This window comes from Drosophila miranda, chromosome 4, assembly GCF_003369915.1.
Source record: "Drosophila miranda strain MSH22 chromosome 4, D.miranda_PacBio2.1, whole genome shotgun sequence".
NCBI classification, from domain to species: Eukaryota; Metazoa; Arthropoda; class Insecta; order Diptera; family Drosophilidae; genus Drosophila; species Drosophila miranda.
The window spans coordinates 12,581,947-12,607,620 of NC_046677.1; the positions used below are offsets into that span (position 1 = coordinate 12,581,947).

Consider the following 25,674-nt stretch of genomic DNA (forward strand, 5'->3'; position numbering starts at 1 on the left):
CCATCGTTTACCTAAAAAATGCCGGGAACAGTTCTCTAAAGACTGTTTCTAGAAACTGAATTTTAGAAGTGCAAATTTAATCTAATATAATTTATTTTGTAGTGAAAACATAGAAAAAGAGGATTACATTTTTGAAGAATAGTATTCACAAATAATGTAATTATGAAAAGGTTTTAGTTCGCATTTGCTAAAATGGCAAAATTGTATGGACCTTATAGGTAGTTTTCACTGGGAGCTGCAGGAAATTGTATATAATCCTAACATGTAATTGAGGAGTAGGGAAATCGAAAACTGATATTTAAAATGAAGATTTAGGCATGGAACAAAGGTCTCCAGTTTTCGTTGATACAATACTTGATTAAGTTCTGGAAATATAAGGCGTAAAATGTGCCTTAGTATTGTAGTAGTATGGAGTATGTAGTATTATTGAAAGCCTCTGGTGGCAGTCGTTTAGAACATAAAAAAGAGGCCGATTAAAGCGACTACTACACATGCACTTGACACTTTATGTCGGCTGCAATATCATTTTATCATCAATGAGGTCGCTCCTCTGAAGTGATGTTATTATTACTGATCCATTCCTCAATATGCCAACTATGTCAACCAGTTTAGTCCACAAGAAAAACACAAATTTAGCTTGTTTGACGTTAAATTACAAAAAGGAATTCACTTTATTACCAATTAATGTTTCTGATTTATGGTTTCGACATATTTAGAAGTTCCTGCAAGAAAAGAATAACGAGATTATTAATGAAAATCATATAAAAACTGCTGAATGAGAGCGCACTCACTTGGTAATGAGGCCATCCTTCTTGGCCAGACGGACAATGCAGTCGTCGGACTCGCCCATGCGACGGATCTCGCCGCAAATGGCGTAGGTCTTGGAGCCATCGGTCTGACGGCCCGTCTCGGGGTCCACATCCACAATGCTCAGCTGCACGGAGGCGTGGTCCTTGGCGTGGATGATCCTGTTCGAGGCCGAGCTGTAAACATGACCAGACCACAGGCGTATTAAAAACACTATCCAATGGAGCGACGGGGAAACACGTGTTCTACTTACCATTTGCGGGGCACGTACAAATCAACATTCTCACCGGCGTCGTTTTCCATTTTGTTGTGCTGCAATGCAAATGGGATAATTTGCTCAGATAATTATACTTTTTAAAGCAATAAATAATAGATTTTACTTACATTCTTGTAAAAATTTACAAATCAAGCGACCGCAATCCGTCGATGGAGGCGAAAAAGAGAAAGAAGTGACAGCGCGACGTGAAGGTGGTTGCGCTTTGGCATGCTCATCGATAGTACTATCGATAATTGATATATGCAGTATGGTCCCATCAAATTTGTGGTTTGGAGTTAATATATAAATTTATTCATAATTAGTTGTGGACTTCAAAAGTTGACTTGAAAAAAATTATTTACTATATGAGTGCCGTTTCCATCGTCTCTTATAGACTGGATACATGACATGCACTCATTTAAATTAAATACACCTTTATTCGACATCGATAAAATATAAAAAAAAAATCCCATTCCAGGCATTTGAGTACTTTTGAAAGCCAGACCAATTTATTTATTTATTAACTATTAACCTAGTTTATGGTAGACTAATATCCAGCATATAATTGGTTTTTGATTTTAATTCAAAAATACGCGCAGTCCTACTCTCTCTATCGATACTATCGATGTTTTCATATGCAAACAATTATACATATACAAACAACAGCGGGATCGCCTTCGAATTGTACAACTATTTTTTTATTTAACTACGAAATAAACCCTTATATATGAAACTTGTGGTAACCGGAAAACGTTGACTAAGCCCTCGAGCTATAGAGCTATTAACAACTTGACACTATTGCTATTGGTGCGGTGAACCAAGCGAAAACAAACCCAAACCAATCTCAGATTGCATTCGGTGCCGAAGAAGGAGCGCGAATGTGACTCGGTGAGGTTAACCGACATTAACCCGTGTCTGGAGGTGCTGAAGATCACGTATCCCGGCTTTGAATAAAGGTAAAATTCATATATGTATTTATGTGCATTTAAGACAAACAAATTCCTTTTCCAGTGAGACCTTCCATCCATATATGCATCTTGGCTTGTGTGCGGATTTTTAACAATCTTAAGCAATTCATGTGTCTACGGAAACTGAAGTTGGAACTACGGAACTGAAGAAGGTTGCTCCCTTATGTAGCGGAAGGGGATTGCATTATCTTGATCACCTGAAATCTCTGGATGTGTCTTAATCTGATGGATTCGATTCCAAGAGGTTGCTGGATTGCTGCCAAACAATGAATTCAATTTGAACATACTCAAAGCTTAAGTATGAACTATTTTTAAATTCTGACGATTAACCGTCAGTAGCTGGAACGTCTGGCCTTTAAAGTAGCTTCTCAACTCAACTCTGCCCTTTGAACTGTAATGCCAGTTGCCCAGGCTGCGACACCGTCCCCTTAGAGGACTTACTGAAGGTAAAAAACCTTCTACACCTCCACATATACTTGCCAAGCGTTGCGAATGTCCTCATGAAGGGTCTTCCCCGCCCAACAAATTTTCAATATACTAGATTGCGATGGCATAGAGAATGTGAACTTGGTGAAAAGTTTTCGTACCTGGGTGAACAGAGGCAGCAGCAAGGGACGAAGATCCTATTCATAAACAAAGAATTAGGTGAACGAGAGCAGAACTAGGAAACCTGCAGATTTTTCTTGCATAATTTACATACATAAATGCATTGATGGTACTCTAATAATTAAATACCCAGTTCATGTTGCCGAATACTTACATATGTATATTTTTTATTCTTTGCCAAGATCGCCTGGCTATACGAATCGCATATTTTATTATAATACTTTGGCACTGATAACATTTTTAACTCCTCGCTTAAATGGGCATACGTGCCGGCATACTGATCCGATACCCGGTAAGGATAGAATATAAATAATAGAATAGAATAGGATAGAAAGTAAGAGTCATTGCGATGAGGATAGATGGAGATCAGCATAATGCAAGCAGGCGCGAGAACAGCTCAGATGCTGTAACTGCAGCAATGAAACGAAAAAGGCTGGATAAAGAGACGAAAGAACGGTGTAATGTTTACTTAGTTGGCAATTGACGAATAATAATAGCCCTGGCTATAATATTGGGAAATATCGGGCTTGAGATCTACTCAATCAGGCGTTCAGCCTAATTAACGTGCAAATTAAATACAAAAATACATATGTAAATACATATATTATTCAGATAGACCCCAGCAAGTAAGAATTTCTCCATCAAAAGCAAGAAAAAGATGCCACACTGCTAGTCTAAACTGGTGTCCAAACACCGTGTCTAACTCACACACCTTGCAAATTTGTATATTTTTCATGGTATTATACAGTATTTTTAAAGGCGCGATTGGACTTGCACCCTCTTGTCCAATGCTCCATGTAGCAATCGTCGATGTCGACACAAAATCCAAGTTCATGAAATCAACATTTAAATAACTATCTAATCTCATGTTATAAGTGCTCCCAATATCTAGGCAAAAAACCTAGCCAAAGGACTGATAACTTGCCGCCCGGTCCCATGCCGAGTAATTCAGTCAGCTGGCGGCTACGAACGGAACATACACTTAAGAAGCGAAATGAGTCAACAATTTTCTGGCAGTGATGACGCACGGAATGCAGAGGAAACCCAACCTATTGTCCATTTAAACGAGGATTGCTGGAGAGTCGTAATTGATTATCTGGACTTGGGAGACCAGTTAAGGTTCGCTTCCTCGAACGTGTGTTTTGGAGAGATTTTCAAGGGATACGCAAGCCGTCGGTACAAACATATTGATGAATCGTTGGCCAGTAGGATTAACGACGATTATCTGAAACAACTGTTGCCGATCGTTGGCGAGCATCTGGTTAGTTACGACTCCGAGTTGGGGGACCATCAGCATCTGTGTCTCTTGGGGAGACACTGTACGAGTCTCAAGAATCTCAAAATCAATCTTACGCTGTTAAGGGGAGGGGGGGACGATCTAAACAGACTGAATCTGGAATTAAAAGGTGCCGGTTGGTGGAGTACGGATGTTGTTTATAATTTTGAGAAATTCCCATGTCTACAGAAACTGGAGTTGAAGGCTGTCAGATATAACGGAAAAGGATTGCATGTTCTTGATCAACTGGAATATCTGGAGCTGTTTGTTCTTGATGGATTTGATGCCCAGAGCTTGGCGGATTGCTGGCAAACGATGACGAAATTGCGGTATCTTAAATATGGACACCATGTTAAGAACCTTAGTGAGAAACATTTTGAAATTCTGGTGACGAACTGCAAGCAGCTGGAACGTCTGGCCTTTGGCGTAGGATACCTCGACTCTACGGTGCCGTATGAGCTGGTCTGCCATCTGCCCAGGCTGCAACATTTGCAGGTGCGGCATGGCGGTTCTCTACGCGACTCGTTCATCGAGGGGTTGATCAACAAGCAGGGTTCTCCTCTGGATAGTCTTATACTGGAAGGTTGCGCATTGTCCGAGAAACAGGTTCAGCACCTATGCAATATTTCTTCACTCAAGGAACTCGAGGTATCGTGCGACACCTTACCCTTGGCGGACTTACTGAAGCTGGAGAACCTTCTCTACCTCCACATATCCATGCCAATTACAACTGACCAAATTCTGGACCTCCTAAAGGGGCTTCCGCACCTAAAAGTTCTCAATTTACGAGATGAAATAAAACAGTTTAACGATTCATCATTTGTGAATAGTGTTCGTGCCTGGGCAAGCGAACAGAGGAAGCAGCGCGGGAAGGTCAAAATCTTTGTCGGATACACAGATATACACGATGTTTTGCACGTTAATCCTTTGGTTGAATTACTACAGGGTTATTCAGGTCACATATTAATAAACAAAGAACCTTTTTGAACGAAAGTCTATCAATATTTCCTCAATAATGGATAAACTAGCTTCTATGGGATTCTACTAGTAATAAATGAAAATCGAATTAATTTTTCCTAAAATATGTGATTGTCGTTATCAAAATCGCTCAGTCCCGATAATGATATTTTATATATTCCCAAATATTATTTATTGCATTATATAGAAACAAGAAATATGCAAATATACCTGTAATATTTATAATGTGGTTTTTTGTTTTGGTGAAGCGTTAATGGAGCAGGAACGAATTGCCTAGTCGTTTATTTCTGGATTATTTCTGTAACATGTTACAGTTACTGTTGTTTTCCTTTTATCTATTTTTCCAAAGCAATTGCCAAAGTTTGTACTTGATTGATTCAGTTTGAGACAGGGCATCCGACATTGTCAAAGAAATTGTACTTTACAGTAACCGATTGATAAAGTAATAATAAAGGTTAAGCTTAATAATATTCATTAGTAATTCGATAGATATGACAGTCAACTAACAAACAAGACAGGGCCTAATCAGCGTTTAATCTGCCCAATGTATGTAAGAGGCGATTTGTTCTTTTAACTTTATATGTTTACATGTATAGTATTATTGGTATCAGCACTGTGTATCACGACATGAGAATTTTCCTCGAAAGAGAGGAGAAAGAGAGTTCCTCACTAAACAAATAATATAAGAGAACGTACATACATACTATACATATGTGCATACAAATATTTATTTATTATACAGAATGAACTGAGCGAGTGAGAATTTATTATATTTTTGAACGTTTTATTGCTATATTTGTTGATAGTGCGCCCCCTTGAAAGGGGGAATACCACACATTGGGGCTGATAACTTTCCGCCGATTCCTATGCCGGTTCTTTCAGTCAGCGCGCGGGTGTCAAAACGATCAGAACATATCTATTTAACGCACGAAACAAATGAGTGAACAAGCTTCTAGTAGTAATATGGAAGTATCTGTTTCCGCGCGAAATAGAAAGAGAAAATCCTCTGGAAGTGAAGACGCACGCAATGCAGAGGAAGCCCAAGTGAGAACGCCTCGTAGAATTGTTCTGTTAAACGAGGATTGCTGGAGAAAGATAATGGATTATCTCAACTTAAAAGACCAGCTAAGGTTCGCTTCCTCGAACGTGTGTTTTGGAGAGTTTTTCAAGAGATACGCAAGCCGTCGGTACACACATATTGACTCGAGAAAGATTGGCGACGAAGATCTGAAACAATTGTTGCAGATTGTTGGCGATTATCTGGTTAGCTATGAGTCCGAATTGAATTACAGTTCGAACGGCGATCAGCATCTGTGGATCCTGCGGAGCTGCTGCAAGAATCTTGAAAATTTGAAAATGACCTTTCGACGGTTTAGGGGCGGATGGGACGATCTAAACAGCCTTAAACATCTGAAATCTTTGCACGCTTATCTGCAATTTCAAGATGTAGAGAAGCAATGCACTCGTTTTGTTCAAAATCTCAAGCAATTCACGTGTTTAAGGAAACTGAACTTGGAGGCTCCGTCCTATAACGGAAGAGGATTGCATGTTCTTGATCAACTGGAATCTCTGGAAGTCGGTTACTGGGATGGATTCGATGCCGAGAGCTTGGCGGATTGCTGCCAATTAATGAAGCAATTGCGGCATTTGGACTTTGGATACCGTATTCAAAATATCACTAAGAACAATTTTGATATTTTAGTGAGGAACTGCAAACAGCTGGAACGTCTGGCCTTTGGTATACACCGCCTCGACCCTACGGTGCCCTATGAGCTGGTCTGCCAACTGCCCAGGTTGCAACATTTAAAGGTGTGGCATGACGGATCTGTTCGCGGCTCGCTTTTCGAAGGATTGATCCACAAAAGGAGTTCTCCTCTGGAAAGCCTTATCCTGATCGGGCCCGATTTGTTCGAAGAACAGGTTAAGCATCTTTGCAATATTTATACACTCAAGGAACTCTATGTATCCTGTGGCAGCGTACCCTTGGCAGACCTATTGAAACTGAAAAACCTTCTGTACCTTCACCTATCAATGCCAAGCATTACGAATGACGAACTCCTGGACCTACTTAAGGGACTTCCGCACTTAAAAGTTCTCAATATCGGAAATAACTTTAATATAGACGGTTCCTTTGTTAATAGAGTTCGGACTTGGGTGAGCGAACAGAAAGAGCTGCGCGGGAAGATCAAAATCTATCTATCACATAATGTTGATACTGTTACTGTTGAACCATTCATTGAAATCATAAGGGGTTCTCTGATAGATCCCATATTGATAAGAGAAGAACTTAGTGAAAAAATTCAGAACTAGCAAATCATCCCATGCTTTTAAAATAAAGTTATCATTTTTCTAACAACTTTAAAGCTTGCAATTTACCAGAATTATAGAATTAATAATAATAGTATTCCACTTCACTTCAAGAGCAATTTAGTCGGAACGACGGAGATGGCATAAAGAAAAATTATAAATTAGGGTTGATAGCCGTCCCACAGTCTTAAACTGGAAGATCTGTGGCACTATTGAAGCCGAAAGGATGCTTTTCAGCATGCACAACAGAATTAGAACACCTCTCTGTACCACTCCGCTGCTACCAGTTCGACTTTAAGGAAAAGCTAATACATATATTTCTCTCGGCCAGACTGCATGCTTTTCCCTCAAGGTGTTTACTTATGGTCTCACTGCCTTATCTTGAGGTATAGTCGAAGACGACCTCTATGGCTTGTGACCGAAATCCGTCATGAGAGATATGTGTCCCTACCTAACAGTAATTATACCCTGCGTTCTCATGCAACATACGCATATGTATATGCCCATTTCTCAAATTGAGCTTTTGCGCTCTTTTTTGGTCTCTCAACAACAAAGTTAATGGTCGTATGACACTAGACATTTCTAGACGTCTAATTGCTATAGTGCTATATATATGCCATAGCTTGGCTTCCAGTTGAGCAGCGAGCAGCGCAGCGTTAGAGATTATCGATGACTTTTGGATCCAATTTTGTTTAATCTAAATGTCACAAATAATTTGTCACAAATCACAAATAGTACATACACCTGACTCTTCGACGGGACTGCAGAGGGGTACATCATTTAACATAGTGATTTATAAGAAAAGTCTAGTGTTATACCACCATAAAGAACTGAATTGGGTTCCAGGTTCTAAATTTGAGTCAGTGCAGAACACACTGGTTCACTTATTTTGCAGCTTTGCGCCGAATTCGTTCCGTTTAAATTCCGTTTGATTCGCGTCGGAAAATTCCTTTGCAATAAATTGTGAAAGTAAATTAAAAACAGTGGCTGAAATTAGTGCGATAAATAAAAAATATTGCTAAACGCAGCCTTGGATATTGTGTGCTGTGTGCGTGTGACCCAGCGAGCGTGTGAGTATTGATTTTGGCACAGAGAGGAACCAGGCGCCCTAGCCTTGTGACCTCGCTGGGTGTCAGCTCCGATTTTCGTCAATGGGAAGCGGGGTTCCTTCGGTTTTCTTTCTGCTTCGGTGTGTGCGTGCGAGCGTGTGGGTGGCTGGGCAGGATTGTTTTCATTGTGGCTCAACGCGTGCCGGGCCCCAATATTTACCGTTCTACCATTCCTGCCGTTGTGTATTTATAGGCGTTACTGTGCGAGTCGAAGTCGCATAAAAATTCAATGAACTTTGACGGCAGCGCCCGAGGGTAGGCCATGCTTCTTCGCAGTTGCACTTTGCGCAACATGATGTAGTTCTCTCTCTTTACAAGATACGATACCCTCTATTAAAGCTATAAGCTAACATTCCGATTTTATGGACTAGACTCAAATTTTAAGACTATAGCTTTAAAATGTTTAAACATAAACTAGTGCAGTTAAAGTATAATTTTGGTTTTTGCTGCATTTGACGATAGTGCAATGAGGGGGGTGACTTTAAACAAAATATGTCCTTAAATAATTATTAACATCTTTGGCAGAGCCTTTTGGCAGAAATAGTGTTAAACGATGTCGTTGAGAGAGTGAACACCACACATGTATGTACATACATATGTATGTACTTTCTCTTATAAAGCCTTCCTCTGCATGTTGCATCTATCTCCATGAATGCGACATACCCTTACACTCTACATGGTAGCAGGCATAAAGAGCTGTAAAGCTGCAGCTAGCAGTCAGTCTCATTCATTTTGTGCCCGTACTCATTCATTCTCTCGGCAGCTTTCAACGCGTTTGGTGTTTGGTTCGCGTCGTTTATTCGGTCAAAAGCAAAGCGGCGTGTCGGGTGGATTGTTGCTATTGTTATTGTGGAGCTGAAACTTCTTGAGGTGAGATCTCACAAGTGGCCTAGGGGCCCGGCGATTTTGTCAGGTTGCCTGGTGACCTTTTCTGAGTGTGTGCGGTGGCGATTGTGCTGATATTTTTGCATAGTGTGTAAACTTTGAGCTGAATTTATGCGAGAGTAAACCACACAACATGAGATCATGATAACATGAGATGCTATTTTTAAACCAAAATATGAAATAGCAAAAGGCATGAGTTAAATAATAAACACCATACTAAATTGTAAAACGAAAGTGAAACAAATTACAGTGTGCCGAATATATAAAAATATTCGTAGATTAATAATAGTTGGATGTGTTATACAAACAGTTTGCCAAAGCTTCGGTGCAAAGATTACTTTTAATGATCTGTTTGTAAGTTTTAACAATAGCCACGAGTATTTATAATCGATTATGTACGGCATTTAAATGGCTGTCTAACGATATCTAATCATACGGACCGATACTGCGACTGAGTATCATATCAGTATGTGCTGAAGCATAGCTCGCACACATAAGATCGGTTATGTGGCCAGCCTTTAGTTATGAAAATATTAATAACACAAACCTGGAACTTCGATATCCCTTTATTTTCTATATTCTCCGAATAGGCTTATGATTAGGAACAGATTTTTAAAGTTATTCATTAGCTATGATAGGAATTTGGGCCCCAAAACCAATGCCTAATCTCTGTTCGATAGAGGTTTTTTACCGATACAGAAATATACCCCTATTTGCAGGGCTTAGCATACAATATTCGTTTAGGAACTGATGTACAACCGTTCCAGAACTGTTTAAATATTCTCCTCCACTCAACACATACATACAATGTATGAACATACATGATTTTAAATAATCACCTAATTAAATAGAGATGAAAACCATCTTTCAAAAGGTCTAATTAAGAACGGGTAAAAGCCAAAGAAAACCGGCAAGAAATAAAAAATATAAAAACCTCAGTGAAAAGGGAAAAAGAAAAGCTGTATGTATGATGTCAGCACCGAAAAGTGCGTGGCTTCTGGCGTTGCTGTTGCTGCCTGCACAGACGATGCCCCACGAGGAAAACCTAAAACTAAAGCACTTTCTAGGTCAAAAGTTGAAAGAGGAAAGGCAGTCATCATCATGATGATGGCGATGATGCGGCTCGAAGTAACAATATACAGAAAAAAACCAAAAGAAACCGCGCCGACATGAAATGCAATTAATAAAACAACTAGCGACAGACTAAAAGTAATAGAAAAAAAATCATGAAAATGAAAATGCTTCACTTTAGCCAGCCTATGTATTTGGCGTGTTGATAGAGCCAAGTCAGACCCGACCTGATCTGAGGGGCCGCCTCTCAATTGTCAGGGGGCGTTCCGGTAAAAAAAGAGAGAAATTATATACTGTACAAAAACCAACACGAACTAATGCGGCAACATGCAAAATCGAATCAAACTGCATGAAATGCAAAATGGATACAAAAAGAAACTTTAGAGCTTACAAACCTAGGCTATAAATACTCTACATATAAGACATTTGAGGTTGAGGTTGAAAGAACTTAGAAGGCAAAACTAAGGTATAAATAATCTCTGTTCAATTTCATTGAAAGAAAGTCTTGTCTAGATCGTAGAGAAAGCGATGCTATAAATATTACATAAAGGAACTTACTTGAATGAAGAGACCTCAAGAGACCACATTTCAAGGCCAATGGAAAATAATTGCAAATTTTAAATGCAAATTGGATGATTAGAGGGCCCTCTCATAGGCAGTAGCTTGATGTTATTTGAAAGAAAATTGCACAGGCTGCCACTCGTATATTAGTTATTTACGAGTCTGTGCCCATAACCAACCATTCTTTTTTCTTCGTAAAAGTTCTTCAAGCTTCGTCTAGAATCCATGGCAAGGAGTAATTGCCACTTTTAAATATTAATAGCCATGCAATTCCAAGAGGGCCAATTCCATTTAATAGTCCTGGTTAAAATATAACTGGTTCGACCCATATAAGACATCGTTTTCTCCACTATCCAAGAAACCTGTGTCGAACTTTTACTTTTGATCTAAAACCGGGGCGCATGCAACATTTTTCACAGCTGCCCTTTGAGGAGGCAACTTGTTTGGCTGAGATCCCTGAGACCCTACACCATCATACACCATAGCATTGCTGTAATCCATCGGTTTCAGGTCATTTCCCAGGAACTCCTCCCAATGGGACTGTAACATTTTCTGTTTGTTTTTTGCATTCTAATTCTCATCTTAGGAACAGAAAAACCTGTTATACCCATAGCAACTTAATTTTAATGTGGCCCGTGCCTTTTCTCCTCTTTTATTTGCAGTGCCTGACTTTTGGGAACTGGTCGCTTGGACTTGGATTTCGACTTCTACTCCGACTTGGATGTGGGGATGGCTATTATGTGGCTGCCGCTTCTACTGTGCGCAGATTCAGCTGTGATTTGATTTGTTGTTGCTGTGTTACTCTGTGTTAACCAGAAGTTGCAGTTGGAGTTGGAGGAGCAGCAGCGTTACAGTTCGATAAAATCGGTCAATGGAAACGGGCTTGTAAGCAGGTGCAATTGCTAGAGACAAGAGACGACAGAGGAGAACTAAACATGTCGCTAAAGGTGAGTAAATGCTCAAGTCTTGACCTATATACCGAGTAATTGGCCTATTCGGAATGAGGTGAATGGAATTTGTGCCAGGAAACTACATAGACGGGTAGAATGGAGTTGTTCTATTCCTAACACGAGAACTCAGCGAACTCTAAATTGTCTGATTTTGATTGGGAAAAATGCAATGATCTGGTGATCACGGGAACTTTCATATATCTCATTCTGATGCAATCGCGTCAGCTCTGTCTAGCGCATGTCTGAAGCATTAAAAGTGTTTCTCACCTGTAGCTGGCGGTTGCTACTCTGCTACCCATAAATATCATTATCATCAACAGTGCCACGATTATCGCGATGCCATCATCGTCATCATCATCATCATCATTATGTCATTTTAAAGTGCAGCAGCATTTGCATTGTTTCTTCTGCCATCTTGAGTCACGTCATGTGAGGGTTTTCACTTGTCTTTGCCCCGTCTTGTGTTGCCACTCAACAGGTGCTTCAGGTCCCCTTGCCTCTTATACCTATACCTATACTTATACATATGCACACAAGTACATACATGTATGCCAAGCACCATCACCATCTATCCCACTTAATTCGCTTCATTAACGCAAAGTGACACTTTTACTGCATTAAGTTTGAAGAAATATTTCTTGCATTTCCTTTTTCTGGGGAACTTGGTCAGGGCTTGGACTTGGGGTGACCGTCTGCCTGGTTTCTGGGGTGATTGCTATGATGGTTAACCCTTTCATGGGCGGACGAAGTGGTAGTTCAGCAGAGCATATGTGCGAACACATGGGTAATACATTTATTAGCTAACTGATTGGTTGATGTGTTACACAATTATTTTGAGAAATCGGGGAAGACCCTATGAGACCCTTATTTCGATTAAGAGTCTTTTTCACTTGCAATCAACAGTGCGACCATCTCAGGGTTAATGTTCGTTTTATATCAGAGCAGCAGCAAAAATATTGTAAAAATGCATTCAATGTGGTCCGACATCCGCTTTGAAATAACTTGTGTGCTGAGTGTTACTGCAGTGACCCTAATTACTCTGAACAGGAAAAGTAATTTCCCACATCATCATCATCATCATCCAGCGCTGGGGAGCTGGGGGCACATGCAGTAGAGGGTACCTTCTTGTTTTGACAGCTGATACATTTTGAAATTGTTAATTGATTTGTTTCCCCTTTTTCCACTCAACAGAAAGAGACGCCCTCGGACGTGCAGCTGCATATGGCAGCGATGCGGGGAGATGAGGTGGCCCTGCTCCGGCTGCTGGACAGTGGAAAGGTACATGTGGACTGCAAAGATGAGGTGAGGTTATTGCCAAAGAGTTCTATAGCAGAGTTTTTCCTTTGATCAGCTGATTGCCAGCCTAAGCACACTTTCTCGACTGCTGTCGTTACATGACACATTGCATCAGAGTGATAAAAATAGATATATATGTATGTACGTATACATACGAGTCAACAGTTCCTTAAAATCGTTAAGGCGTGACCCATGCGACTTCAAAATGCTGTTAGTAAAATATTACATAATTAAAACAAAAAGCAGTTTGCAGCGTTCAAATCAGTTAACACTTTGTTTACCTCAGCACGCACCAATTGGCAAAGAAGTCGAAAAGAGCAGCAAAAAACACAGAAAAACCGAAACCAAAAAAAATAATAAAAATAAAGAAATTAAATTTCACTTGACGCTCAGCCAAGCGCTCGGGCACGAGCAAAGCAAAGTGGACTGCGGGGGCAGTGTGCCACCAGCTGGTCTGCCAGAGTCAGACAAAGCCCCCACCCGCGCGGAAAGGGCACACAGCTCTACGTGCTGCCCCGGGGAGTCCGAGGGCAATCCGAGTGCAGTCCAAGTGCAGCGAGAGAGCGATTTGTGATTTGCAATTCGTGGCATGTGATTTTCGCCTTGGACTTTCCTCAGAGTCCGATCCGTAGACACGCATGCAAATCCACACGAAACGCTTTTGTTTTGAGTCGGTGAAACTAATCGCAAATCGCTATTTAAATTGTCTGATGCTCAATTAAACAATTATAGCAAAAGCTTTTCTGTTAACGCTTTGAATTGGTAATGAAAGACTTGCACTGCACTTAATTTATTGGATTGAGCCGAGAGTATTCGCTATATAATTTACATTACTATTGCATTTGATAAGTTGTTTCTTTGGAAACTTACAGTAGGACCTATGATATCCTAAATTTCTTGAATGCCAATAACATAGTTACACAATTAATGTTTTTCCCAACTTTTAATCTTTTCATTTTTCAGGATGGGACCACGCCACTTATTTTGGCTGCCGCCGGTGGACACGCATACTGTGTGATGGAGCTGCTCGATCAGGGGGCCGATCCGAACACGCGCCGCCTGACAGGCACAACGCCGCTGTTCTTTGCCGCCCAGGGAGGTCACTTGGACGTGGTGAAGATTCTGATGAAGGCTGGGGCCAAAGTGGACACGGCTTCCGCGGACGGGGGAACGCCCCTGTTTGTAGCCGCCCAGGGGGGCCATGTGAAGATTGTGCGTGAGCTGCTGGACTGTGGAGCAAATGTGAATGCTCATATGAAGGTGGGTGGAGACAACAACGGAGTGCAGAGATCGTTTAATATTTCTTGAATTTTTTTCAGGACCGTGCGACGCCTGTTTTCATAGCGTCCCAGAACGGACATCGGACAGTTCTTTCGCTGCTGATCCTGGCCCATGCGGATATCGATATAAAGCGCATAGACGGAGCCACCCCGCTTTGGATAGCCGCCCAAATGGGTCAGGATCACATCTGCAAGGTGCTCCTCCAGAACGGGGCCAATGTGGATACAGTGCGCTGTGACGGCGCCACCCCGCTCTTCAAGGCCGCCCACAAGGGGCATGCGGCGGTCACCACAGTGCTGCTCAAGTACCGCCCCAATCTGGGCCTCCTGCCCAATGGGGAGACGGCCTTGCATGCAGCAGCTATGTTCGGCCACATGACCGTCTGCAAGCAGCTGGTCGCGGCCGGCAGCGATGTCCTGCTGAAGAACCAGGAGGATCTGACGGCGCTGGAATTGGCGCACCAGCAGAAGTACACCTCCATCTGTGATTATCTCCAGGAGCGGGTCCGAGCGATTGTGGCACGCAATTCAAAAACGATGGTCCCGGCCACATCTTCGGTTACATCTACATCTACGGTCACGTCCATGCCGGCGTAAGAACATACACATAGATGACAAACTGATGATGTCTCCATGCCTCCAAAGTACCTTTATGCACAATACGTTGGCCTTTTTGTTTATGTTTAATCGAGAGATTAGAGGAAGAGCAACAATAGAAGGGACTGTGAAATAGTATCTTGAACCCGAAAATGGTATACAACTAATTATGTACATATTTACATATATATCCAGAACATGGTTTAAATATCAGAGAATAGGAAGCTCGTTTAAGAGTCCCCTCGCTGTGTTGCACGGTGTTGAAGCCCAACAGCAAACACTAACACAAAACAACCAATCAAAGAGAGATCTACTATAGAAAAAAACACGTCCAAGCTAAAGTAAATGGCCCTAAGAATACTAAATGACATATACATACATATATAATATATTCAAGATATATTAGATATAACCATCATTCATATTAACAACCAATTGGAGCTTGTATTTTGAATTTAACTCTAACAATAATAAAAACGTTAGCGATTACGATAATAACTGTTAACATGGACCCCAAAAGATAATGTTACAAAGTCCCCTGTACATACACTAATGCACATACATACATATATATAGTACATATATACTACCTATTACATGAAAATACATTCATATAGTTAAAAGAATATGTAGATCCCCCTTTATCGCTAAGCAATTGTTGACAAGTGCTTTACGTTCCAACGCCTTTCTAAGTATCTGTATTAGCAGTTAGTTATATTCGATTCTTTTGTGGTTTATTGCTTATTTCCTTGTAAACTATATATTCGAGAATTCATTCATTTGTTTAATTGACTAATATTTAAGTGTAGTCTTCGACCCAATTTTGCAATTAAAGAGTATAATAAATTGAAACACGATTAGTGGAAAAGTGTTGGGTGTTTCAATCTTTGCTCACGTTAATTGATATGACTTTTAAATATTTTTGGATACATTTCATGTTATTAAATTATATTTTTGTATCTATACAGACCTTTAACATCCAGATCTATCTTTGCTCCACTGGATTGAACACCTTTCCTTTCCAATTTCCAACGACTATTACTTCATATGTTTTGTGCTTAAACAACTGTTTTGGGATAAAAGAATAGGAACCAACTCAGGTCTAGATGAAGTCGTTGCCTCGGTTTAGTCGGTTATCAAACGCTATAGAGTTCAGTTCGAGTTGGAAATAGAAAATAGTAAATTATACAACTTCTTGACGTCCATGTTAATATCTAGAAATTTGTGACAAAACCGAATGTGTTGTTGACACAAGTGATCTTGAAGCAGGCCAAAACCAACACGCAGACTGGTTTCACTTAAAACTGGAACGTGAGGAATACTAAAATGTCCAGCACAAGTCTTTTAACGCGAACCCTGCTAACAGAAGGTAACTGAGTTGTTTTCAGGAGACCAGCATCGAAAGAGTCTATAGTTTAGGAACCATTGCAGCTCCCCGATCGAAGAATCGTTCGATCTTCACCCTTATTCTGGGCCTTGTGGTGGGGTATTGTCTGGCCCAGTTATTTGCAAGTATTGTGCCACACGAAAGTTTATATCCATATCTGAGTGGAAGACTGCGACTCCACAGCGATCCCCAGCTCGATCGAGAGCCGGCCAAGGCCGAGCAGGCTGATCGTGATGTATTCCAGCATCACTCCAATGAGCACCGCGACGACAACTCCACGGTGGCCGAGCAGCTGAAGAAGGAGGTTCGCGTCCTCTGCTGGGTTATGACAAATCCCACGAACCACAAGAAGAAGGCGCGTCATGTGAAGCGGACCTGGGGCAAGAGGTGCAACATTCTGCTCTTCATGAGCTCCGGCCAAGACGATGAGCTGCCCACGGTCCGGCTAAATGTGGGAGAAGGTCGAGTGAATCTGTGGGCCAAGGTCAAGCAGGCCTTTACATATGTTTACCAGCACCATTACAACGATGCCGACTGGTTCTACAAAGCCGATGACGACACCTATGCTGTGATTGAGAACTTACGCTATATGCTGTATCCCTACGACCCCCAGACCCCCGTCCACTTTGGCTTCAAGTTCAAGCCGTTCGTCAAGCAGGGCTACATGTCCGGCGGAGCTGGCTACGTTCTTAGCCGAGAAGCCCTCCGTCGGTTCGTGGTTGAGGGCATACCGAATCCTAAGATGTGTCTGCCCGGCACTGTGGTAAATGAGGATATCGAGATCGGTCGATGCATGCAGAACTTAAATGTTACGGCGGGCGATTCCAGGGATGCGATGGGTCGTGGTCGTATGTTTCCGTTTGTGCCAGAACAACATTTGATACCCGCCAAGTGGGATAAGAACTATTGGTACTGGAACTACATATATTACAAGACGGATGATGTAAGAAAAATCCACCTACGGTATGTCCATAATCCAAAGATTTTTGTTTCTTTCAGGGTCTGGATTGCTGCTCAGATCTTGCCATATCCTTTCACTATGTTGCGCCCAATCTGATGTATGTGCTGGACTATCTGATCTATCACTTGAAGCCGTATGGTCTACAGAGGTCACTGGAAAGCCTGCCCGCCAAGCTGCCAGTGGGTCAACTTCTGCCGGCTCCCGTTGAGCAACCAGCGGCCAGCAATGAGGATTCTGTGGATGATTACGATAGGCTAGTTACCACAACCACTGCGGCGCCCAAGGAGCCTGATGCTAGGGAAATGGACTCTAGAGAGGTGGAGAAGGAAGAGGCTAGTTATAGGAAACGGATCTCGAAGGAAGCTACTTCTCGGGATACCAGTGAAAACGACGAAAATTCGGACTTAAGAGATAAGGAGGCAAACGATGAAGAGGACGAAAAATCCAAAGAATAAAGCAAACGGGAATACTCGTCTAGTAGATCACTTTTGTTTTTACAAGTTAAAGTGAATTAACCATTTTTCATATATCGTTATGATGGGTTAAAGGCAGAACTAATATGCTTGAAACTTGATTAATGACTGTGGGACCGTCTGATTCTCAATACCAACCCAGCCCTACACCAGAAAAGATGACAGCTGGTAATCGCTTTTTGCACAGTGCAACAGCTGACGGAAAAACATCGACATCATGTGGTCCAGTGCAATACCTGATTCCTGAGCGTTGGCATTGGCTATCTGATTACTCAAGTGATCCTCTGGCCGATTATTCACTTCACTTCAATTTCCGATCGCTTTTCGATCGCACGAGCAACGTGGGGGCAAGCGAAACAGGCCTTGAAGTATATTTATGAATTTCACTTGAACGAGTCAGATTGGTTCCTGGAGGCAGATGCGGAGACCTATGTGGTAATGGAGAACCTGCGCCACATGCTGTATCCGTACAACTCGGCGATGACCATCTATTTCGGCTCCCCAGGCATTGTCATGAGTCGCGCCGTTCATCGGCGCGTTGTAGAGCTGTCTCTGCCCAATCCATCGCTGTGCGAGCCCAAAGATGGAAAGCTTAAGAAGTGCCTCGATACGCCCAAAGTAGTGGGGGGGAAGTCAATGGACGCCAAGGGACGGCGACGGATTTACCTGATAGATCCGCAGGCTAGATCGAGTGCCCATTTACGCTATGATCCAAACTATTGGCTCTGGCAGTATATCTCCTTAAGGATCAAAGACTTTCGTATAAGGTTGAACAAATTAAACCTTAAATTTACTAATCATTCATCTCTAACAGGCCACTTTCGCTTAGCCCAACAACGCCGTTTCTTTTAACTATGTTCAGGTCCGGAATATGTTTTATTTCGACTATATGATATATAGCCTGAAAGTACATCCACAAATACATCCACTAAAAATGCAGAAAGATCACAAATTGTAGCCGGAAGACGTTTCGAAAGAAGAGCCGCATGCTGATTATGCCTCATTATGATTGAATGCCTCACTGTCTTACGAGTATCTTCCCCTCACGTAACTGATTACGGGCTTACTTTATCGTACTGGGAATATAGGTATATCTAACATTTAAAAGCAATAAATGTACTACAGAGTAGATTGTGGACATTGAACATTGTTTTCAGAAAATTTCGAGAATTAGGGGGCATAGAGAGATGCTATGTTTTGCGCATATTTCACTTATAGAGGTTATTCAAGAAGATTTTGCCGCTGTAATCTTCTATTATATATTCTCCGAGCTTCGGAAGAATGACCACACTTTTCTTGAAAACCGATCTATAAATTCGTGGGAAGTTGGGTCAGGTCAAGGTTGAGCTTTAAGTCTTTAAGCTTCAAACTGATAACGGCCCGCATATAAATACACCATCGCAGCCACTGGGAATTTAGTACGAGCTATCTATTCTCAAACAAACAATGTCGAAACAGTGGGCTTTAGGAGCTATTCTTTTGAGCTGCGCTCTACTGGGGCGAGGCGATCCTGTCACTCCTTGTGGCGATCAGCAAATTTGTGTCTCTAAAGACCGCTGCTTAGCTCAAATGGGACAATACCGATCGGCCGTGTGCCAAGCCTCAGAAGTTTGCTGCGACATTTCGCAGGTGGTAAGTACTTAGGAGACTATTTGATGCGTACATTCACTTGCATCCCATTGATTGATTCTACTTGCACAGGACGAGTCAGTTGATGTGACTGAAGGACCTTCGGATGCTGAAGACCTATGCGGCATGAGCAATCCAAGCGGACTGGAGGCGAACGCCAATGCATCTGAAGATCAGGCGAAGTTTGGAGAATTCCCGTGGACGATTGCTCTGTTCCATAAAGGGCAATACTTCGGCGGTGGCTCTCTGGTTAGCCAGAATGCTGTCCTCATGGCAGCCCACCTCCTGGCGGATAAGTCACAAGCCGATATTGTAGTCAGAGCTGGCGATTGGGACTTGTCAAGCACGGAGGAGAGCACTCCGCATGAAGAGCGCCAAGTTTCGAGGGTTGTGAAACATGAGAACTTCGATGTGAAAACTGGATCCAACAACCTGGCACTCCTCTTCCTTGAGAGCCCGTTCCCCAGGACAGCACACATCAGGCCCATTTGTTTGGCCACCGCAGAGAGGTCCATTGATGCGCGCTGCTTTGTCGCCGGTTGGGGAAAAAAGGCATACCCGGATGTTGAGTATTCGAGCATACTGAAGAAAATTGAGCTGCCCATCGTGGACAGGGCTACGTGCCAGAATCAGTTGAGGCAGACCCGCCTGGGCAGATCCTTCGTCTTGGCCCCTAGCTTCGTTTGCGCAGGTGGAGAGAAGGGTAAGGATGCCTGCCAGGGCGATGGCGGCTCCGCGTTGTTCTGTCCCCTGGCCGATAACACCTCTCGATACGAGCAGGTCGGAATCGTCAACTGGGGCATCGAATGTGGAACGGAAAACGTACCGGCTACGTACACGAATGTGGCCAAGTTTCAGCCTTGGATTGAGAAGCAGCTGAATAGTCAGGCTTGATTATGTAGTCAGCTTATTAAATTTGGTCTGGTCTGGCTTCATGTTTTGTATCAGAATATTTTCTCAAATAAAGTATATACTTCCAGTGAAATTTATAACAATAATATTAACATTTTCCCTAGCTTCCAAGCAGTCTATGCTTAAGTTCGAGTAAGAAACGAAAAAAATACCACGAAAGTTTTCGGTGAAGAACCTGAAAATCTCTATGAAGACCACCGATGAATAATTCAGTAAGTCTGGTGGAAGAAAATTTAATATTTTTTGAAGTGAAATGGGAATCACATTATATGTCAGCATGTCAATAATATTATTTGGTTCCTTTTTCTAGTCGATCAAAATTATAAACTTCATAAACTTCACACATCTGCTTTTTAGAGACTTTCAGTTGCCTAAATCGTCTCGAAAATTTTGACCCTGATTCCAAAAATTAACCTTCAGTAAACGCTTCGTTGGGAAACAATTGCGATGGGTGGTCTTTTGGAAAAGCCTTCAACGGATAAGGAAATTGAAATGGGGAGTGGCAATGGACTCCAGTACTGTGTGTCTGCGATGCAGGGTTGGAGAATGGAAATGGAGGATGCCCACACAGCAGTGTGTCGCCTGAGCAAGCCGTTCGACCTTTGGTCATTCTTTGCGATCTTTGACGGACACGGAGGAGGCCGCATATCAGCGTATTGCTCAGAGCACCTATTGAGCACCATCATTTCAAATGAGCAATTCGCAAGGGGTCAGTACGTTGCAGGAATACACGACGCCTTCCTGTACATCGACGATGAAATGCGCAGACTTTGCCCCGACAAGTCAGGTGGTAGCACAGCCACATGTGCATTTGTATCGCCGGACAAGATCTATCTCGCCAACTGCGGCGACTCGCGTGTTGTTCTCTCCCAGAACGGCCAAACCGAGTTCAGCTCCTGGGACCACAAGCCGAATCTCCCCTTGGAACGAGCACGCATAGTGCGTGCTGGCGGGAGTGTGATTATACAGCGAGTGAACGGGACCCTGGCCGTCTCTCGTGCGTTGGGGGACTTCGACTTCAAAAGCGACAGCACGCGCTCCAGCTGCGACCAGCTCGTCTCTCCAGAGCCAGATCTGACTGTCCTCGACCGTACTCCAACTGATGAATTTCTGGTGATTGCTTGCGACGGCATTTGGGACGTTATGAGCAGTGAGGGAGTTTGCGCATTCATTAGGTCGCGCCTCTGCGTGACGGCTAACATCAATTCAATCGTCAATAGTGTGCTGGACATTTGCCTGCACAAAGGCAGTCGTGATAACATGAGTTTGCTGCTGGTGCTTCTGCCAGGTGCACCCTCGGTTAATGTCGACGCCGTGGCCGCCGATCAGCGTCTTGACCATACCATTGAACAGTTGACACGCGAAGCCATTCAAAAGAATGAATTATTGGACTTTGAGGAGCTGCTTTCCCTAATGCATGGAATGGCCTTTAATATTACAGATTTACCCCCTGGCGCCGGCATCTACGCCAAGTATCACATCATTGAGCGAGTTTTTCATGACGCCAATCCTGATAAGCCACCTGAATTTTTCGAGTACAAATATTAATTAGCATAATAGCCCATATATTAAACAACAGTTGGACCGTTCTTTTTTATCTTTCATTTCTTTAACCACTTTAAAACACTGTAAACTGTGTCGGACGACATCCTGGACGACTACGGGTCCGACTAGAGCGACCTAGCCAGGGGTCTCAGCACAATCGTTGTCGGGGAGGAGCCAGAGCCCCCGACAGCGACCTAGAGACCACAATGGTGGAGGTGAGCATCAGGAATATCACCAACGCTCCTGCAGATCAAACTCCACCATTGTAAGGCAGCATGCGCTGTTCTACTGTTCCATCTAGCCAAGGGTGGAGCAGACATAGTCCTCATTCAGGAGCCCTGGATCCTGGGAAACAGGGTCTCCGATCTGAGGACTCCAGACTATAAGCTATACGTAGCTGAAACCGCAGGTAAAATTCGTAACTGCATTCTTGCAAAAAGAGAACTGCATTAATTTTTGCTCCCAAAACTCAGCTATGAAGACCACGCCGCAGTGAGCCTCGAAGGCCAAGAGCGCTCACTGGGGATCTGCACCGCAGACATGGGTCATAACCTACCTGACACCCTTCCACACGCCTAATTGTGGGGTGGGACGCCAACGCACATCACTGCCAGTTGGGAAACAATGACACAAACCACTCAGATAGTCTTATTAAACCGAAGAAAGACCTCACGCTTGCCTCTCATCATATATAGGGGAACATTGTATCCTCAATTGGCCTGGAAGAACACTCTTTCTCGGAGCGCCCACCTGAATGGTGGAATCCGAAACGGGGGGAACTCCGGAAAGCCTCCCGGAGACTCTTCAATAAAGCTAAGGCTGAAAACGTTGAGCAAAACTTCTATCGCCTCAAATGCTATCCTGAACCTGCTAAGACAGGAGAACATTTCATTGGCGATTAAACCATACAAGTCTGCGAGGCCAGACGGCACTATCCCTGCCATTAATTGGCTCAAACTAATTTACGAAGAAGTCTTTTCCCACGGGTACAAAGATCCGGCACTGACTTCCCCAAAACTCTTTGGGGAAGCACTAGCCTGATCCTCGACAGAGAGCTCGGTTGGAAACTGAGGATAGGGTAAAGAAAGCCGCAGTGGGCCTTTATACAAGCAGGAAAGCAATCGGACTAAAATGGGGAATATAGCTCGGTGGCTATACACCGCTATCATACGACCAATCATGCTCTATGGAGTGGTGGTAAGGTGGCCAGCCCCAACAAAAGAACTTGTCTCAACAGACTTATTAGAGCTCAACGAATGGCAGAGCTATGCATAACTGGCGGGCTACGCACTCCGTAAATCTCATGGGAATGCCGCCCTCAGAATGAGAGAATCCAAACTGTGGAAAGCATCCACGGTTGGGCACTCGGGAACCCTGACAAGACTACCGCAATTACCAGAGAGGAAAGATTAGTGTATCCCTATCCCGGCAACCGTCTAACCTTGATGGATTCCTTTCTGCGATGCCAACAAATCATTATGTATTCTTAAATCCATTATTGATATATGGCCACGTCTGTTTACTAAAAGATACGCGGTACGTTGTTTCTTCCACATTCGATTCCTCAATTGACAAGGCCGGCTCGTATCAAAAGGTCATGAACTAATTAGAGTATTTTCGAATGCGATGCTAAGATCGCCCCACACGCCTGGTTAACGATAGATCTTTATACAACGTGCGCAGGTAGCTAGAACTTTCATTCTGCATTTGTGGAGGAGAGCACTCCGCATGCACTCTAAAGGAAGTTCTTTTGTTTGAGATTCTGGTTTATTTATAAATATTTAGAAAAATATCATGTACATACATATTAAAATCATTAATTTATGATATTTCGCGGTTAATTTTGCCATTCAATAACCAGTCAGTTACCTATTAGTTACCACGCTGCCTCGGTGGACGCCAGCTTCAGCTGCTGCTCAATCCACGGTTGAAACTGGGCCACATTCGTGTACGTAGCCGGTACGTTTTCCGTTCCACATTCGATGCCCCAGTTGACGATTCCGACCTGCTCGTATCGAGAGGTGTTATCGGCCAGGGGACAGAACAACGCGGATCCGCCATCGCCCTGGCAGGCATCCTTACCCTTCTCTCCACCTGCGCAAACGAAGCTAGGGGCCAAGACGAAGGATCTGCCCAGGCGGGTCTGCCTCAACTGATTCTGGCACGTAGCCCTGTCCACGATGGGCAGCTCAATTTTCTTCAGTATGCTCGAATACTCAACATCCGGGTATTCCTTTTTTCCCCAACCGGCGACAAAGCAGCGCGCATCAATGGACCTCTCTGCGGTGGCCAAACAAATGGGCCTGATGTGTGCTGTCCTGGGGAACGGGCTCTCAAGGAAGAGGAGTGCCAGGTTGTTGGATCCAGTTTTCACATCGAAGTTCTCATGTTTCACAACCCTCGAAACTTGGCGCTCTTCATGCGGAGTGCTCTCCTCCGTGCTTGACAAGTCCCAATCGCCAGCTCTGACTACAATATCGGCTTCTGACTTATCCGCCAGGAGGTGGGCTGCCATGAGGACAGCATTCTGGCTAACCAGAGAGCCACCGCCGAAGTATTGCCCTTTATGGAACAGAGCAATCGTCCACGGGAATTCTCCAAACTTCGCCTGATCTTCAGATGCATTGGCGTTCGCCTCCAGTCCGCTTGGATTGCTCATGCCGCATAGGTCTTCAGCATCCGAAGGTCCTTCAGTCACATCAACTGACTCGTCCTTTGCAAGTAGAATCAATCAATGGGATGCAAGTGAATGTACGCATCAAATAGTCTCCTAAGTACTTACCACCTGCGAAATGTCGCAGCAAACTTCTGAGGCTTGGCACACGGCCGATCGGTATTGTCCCATTTGAGCTAAGCAGCGGTCCTTAGAGACACAAATTTGCTGATCGCCACAAGGAGTGACAGGATCGCCTCGCCCCAGTAGAGCGCAGCTCAAAAGAATAGCTCCTAAAGCCCACTGTTTCGACATTGTTTGTTTGAGAATAGATAGCTCCTACTAAATTCCCAGTTGCTGCAATGGTGTATTTATTTGCGGGCCGTTATCAGTTCGAAGCTTAAAAATCTTCAAACTCACATTTAACTGCAACCTAGACCTGACCCACGGAATAATACGAAACAATTCTGGAATCTGTTACCAAGAAAGGTAGGGAAATTCTTGAAACAATTGGAATTCAGAGAATGTATAACATAAGACAGCAACATATTAGTTATATGAATAACCTCTCTGCCGTTTGGCTCTGTCCATTGTGTTAATAGTCTCCTGCCCTCTGATTATTCTTTCTGATTATTGAATCGCCCAAATTTAAAGAATAACAACCATAATTGTAGAAACACATCTAAAAACCCCTGAGATATGGGACCGAAGGTATGCTTGGATCATTTTTTCCATGTTACGATCAATGAATTTCCCTTTCGTCTCATGTCTCGTCATTAATGCAAGTAATTATTGCAAGTGGTTTTAATAGTAATAGTATTGTAGGTCACCTCGCACAAGAGATTTAACGCCGCTGCGTTTCATATATTTGAATTGTTGGTGAAACGCCACTTGGGGTCGAATTTTATTTATTTTTTGTTATTTCTATTCTATTTTACTATTCTTATTTTATCGTCTCTTATGAAATCTAGTGTAAGTTAGGCTGGGGCAAAGCGGGAGCGCAATAAAAGCTCGTTCCTGGCGAAATCGCCCCGCTTTGCCGCCGAAGGTAAGCTAAGCTAAGAAGAAATTGTCAGCATAATTTGTGGAAGTCGAGAAAAGTTATTGAAATCGAACGCGCGCAACCCTGTCGCCTCTTGTTCGTCTTTAAAAAATTAAAATTATTTG

General features: G+C 43.0%; 7 protein-coding genes across 9 annotated transcripts; 5 read left to right on the top strand and 2 right to left on the bottom strand.

The window, feature by feature from the left end:
- Positions 1-631: 631 nt before the first annotated feature.
- Positions 632-1,300, bottom strand: LOC108163308 (40S ribosomal protein S21). Its single transcript, XM_017298524.2, has 4 exons — positions 1,192-1,300; positions 1,061-1,119; positions 792-983; positions 632-722 (listed from the first exon to the last, which is right to left on the bottom strand). The coding sequence occupies exons 2-4, from the start codon at positions 1,108-1,110 to the stop codon at positions 713-715; spliced, it is 252 nt and encodes an 83-aa protein (XP_017154013.1). The 5' UTR covers positions 1,111-1,119; positions 1,192-1,300; the 3' UTR covers positions 632-712.
- A 416-nt stretch (positions 1,301-1,716) lies between these two features.
- LOC108163306 lies at positions 1,717-5,570 on the top strand. Its single transcript, XM_017298521.2, has 2 exons — positions 1,717-2,019; positions 2,075-5,570. Exon 2 carries the CDS (start codon positions 3,632-3,634, stop codon positions 4,898-4,900), a length of 1,269 nt encoding a protein of 422 aa, XP_017154010.1. The 5' UTR covers positions 1,717-2,019; positions 2,075-3,631; the 3' UTR covers positions 4,901-5,570.
- A 419-nt stretch (positions 5,571-5,989) lies between these two features.
- LOC117188705 lies at positions 5,990-7,201 on the top strand. The gene has a single exon (XM_033392946.1). It carries the CDS (start codon positions 5,990-5,992, stop codon positions 7,199-7,201), a length of 1,212 nt encoding a protein of 403 aa, XP_033248837.1.
- Positions 7,202-8,061: 860 nt separating this feature from the next.
- LOC108163307 (ankyrin repeat domain-containing protein 29) lies at positions 8,062-15,815 on the top strand. Of its 2 annotated transcripts, none has more exons than XM_033393138.1 (5): positions 8,062-8,268; positions 11,487-11,771; positions 12,966-13,076; positions 14,034-14,330; positions 14,390-14,947. In XM_033393138.1, exons 2-5 carry the CDS (start codon positions 11,760-11,762, stop codon positions 14,945-14,947), a joined length of 978 nt encoding a protein of 325 aa, XP_033249029.1. In that variant the 5' UTR covers positions 8,062-8,268; positions 11,487-11,759. The 2 variants fall into 2 exon arrangements, with proteins under 2 accessions (XP_033249029.1, XP_017154012.1); XM_017298523.2 differs by lacking the exon at positions 8,062-8,268 and adding an exon at positions 9,060-9,177 and having other exon boundaries at positions 14,390-15,815.
- Positions 15,816-16,048: 233 nt separating this feature from the next.
- Positions 16,049-17,775, top strand: LOC108164221 (glycoprotein-N-acetylgalactosamine 3-beta-galactosyltransferase 1). The gene is made up of 3 exons (XM_017299854.2): positions 16,049-16,316; positions 16,379-17,277; positions 17,334-17,775. The coding sequence occupies exons 1-3, from the start codon at positions 16,274-16,276 to the stop codon at positions 17,748-17,750; spliced, it is 1,359 nt and encodes a 452-aa protein (XP_017155343.1). The 5' UTR covers positions 16,049-16,273; the 3' UTR covers positions 17,751-17,775.
- A 1,432-nt stretch (positions 17,776-19,207) lies between these two features.
- On the top strand, positions 19,208-21,898 carry LOC108164301 (protein phosphatase 1B). Of its 2 annotated transcripts, XR_004473106.1 has the most exons (3): positions 19,208-19,400; positions 19,470-20,521; positions 20,667-20,760. XR_004473106.1 is itself a non-coding variant. In XM_017299950.2 (2 exons), the coding sequence occupies exon 2, from the start codon at positions 20,757-20,759 to the stop codon at positions 21,855-21,857; it is 1,101 nt and encodes a 366-aa protein (XP_017155439.1). In that variant the 5' UTR covers positions 20,362-20,521; positions 20,667-20,756; the 3' UTR covers positions 21,858-21,898. The 2 variants fall into 2 exon arrangements, 1 of the variants encoding a protein (XP_017155439.1); XM_017299950.2 differs by lacking the exon at positions 19,208-19,400 and having other exon boundaries at positions 20,362-20,521; positions 20,667-21,898.
- A 1,832-nt stretch (positions 21,899-23,730) lies between these two features.
- On the bottom strand, positions 23,731-24,711 carry LOC108161143 (phenoloxidase-activating factor 2-like). Its single transcript, XM_033392947.1, has 2 exons — positions 24,637-24,711; positions 23,731-24,567 (listed from the first exon to the last, which is right to left on the bottom strand). The coding sequence occupies exons 1-2, from the start codon at positions 24,697-24,699 to the stop codon at positions 23,731-23,733; spliced, it is 900 nt and encodes a 299-aa protein (XP_033248838.1). The 5' UTR covers positions 24,700-24,711.
- Positions 24,712-25,674: the final 963 nt, after the last annotated feature.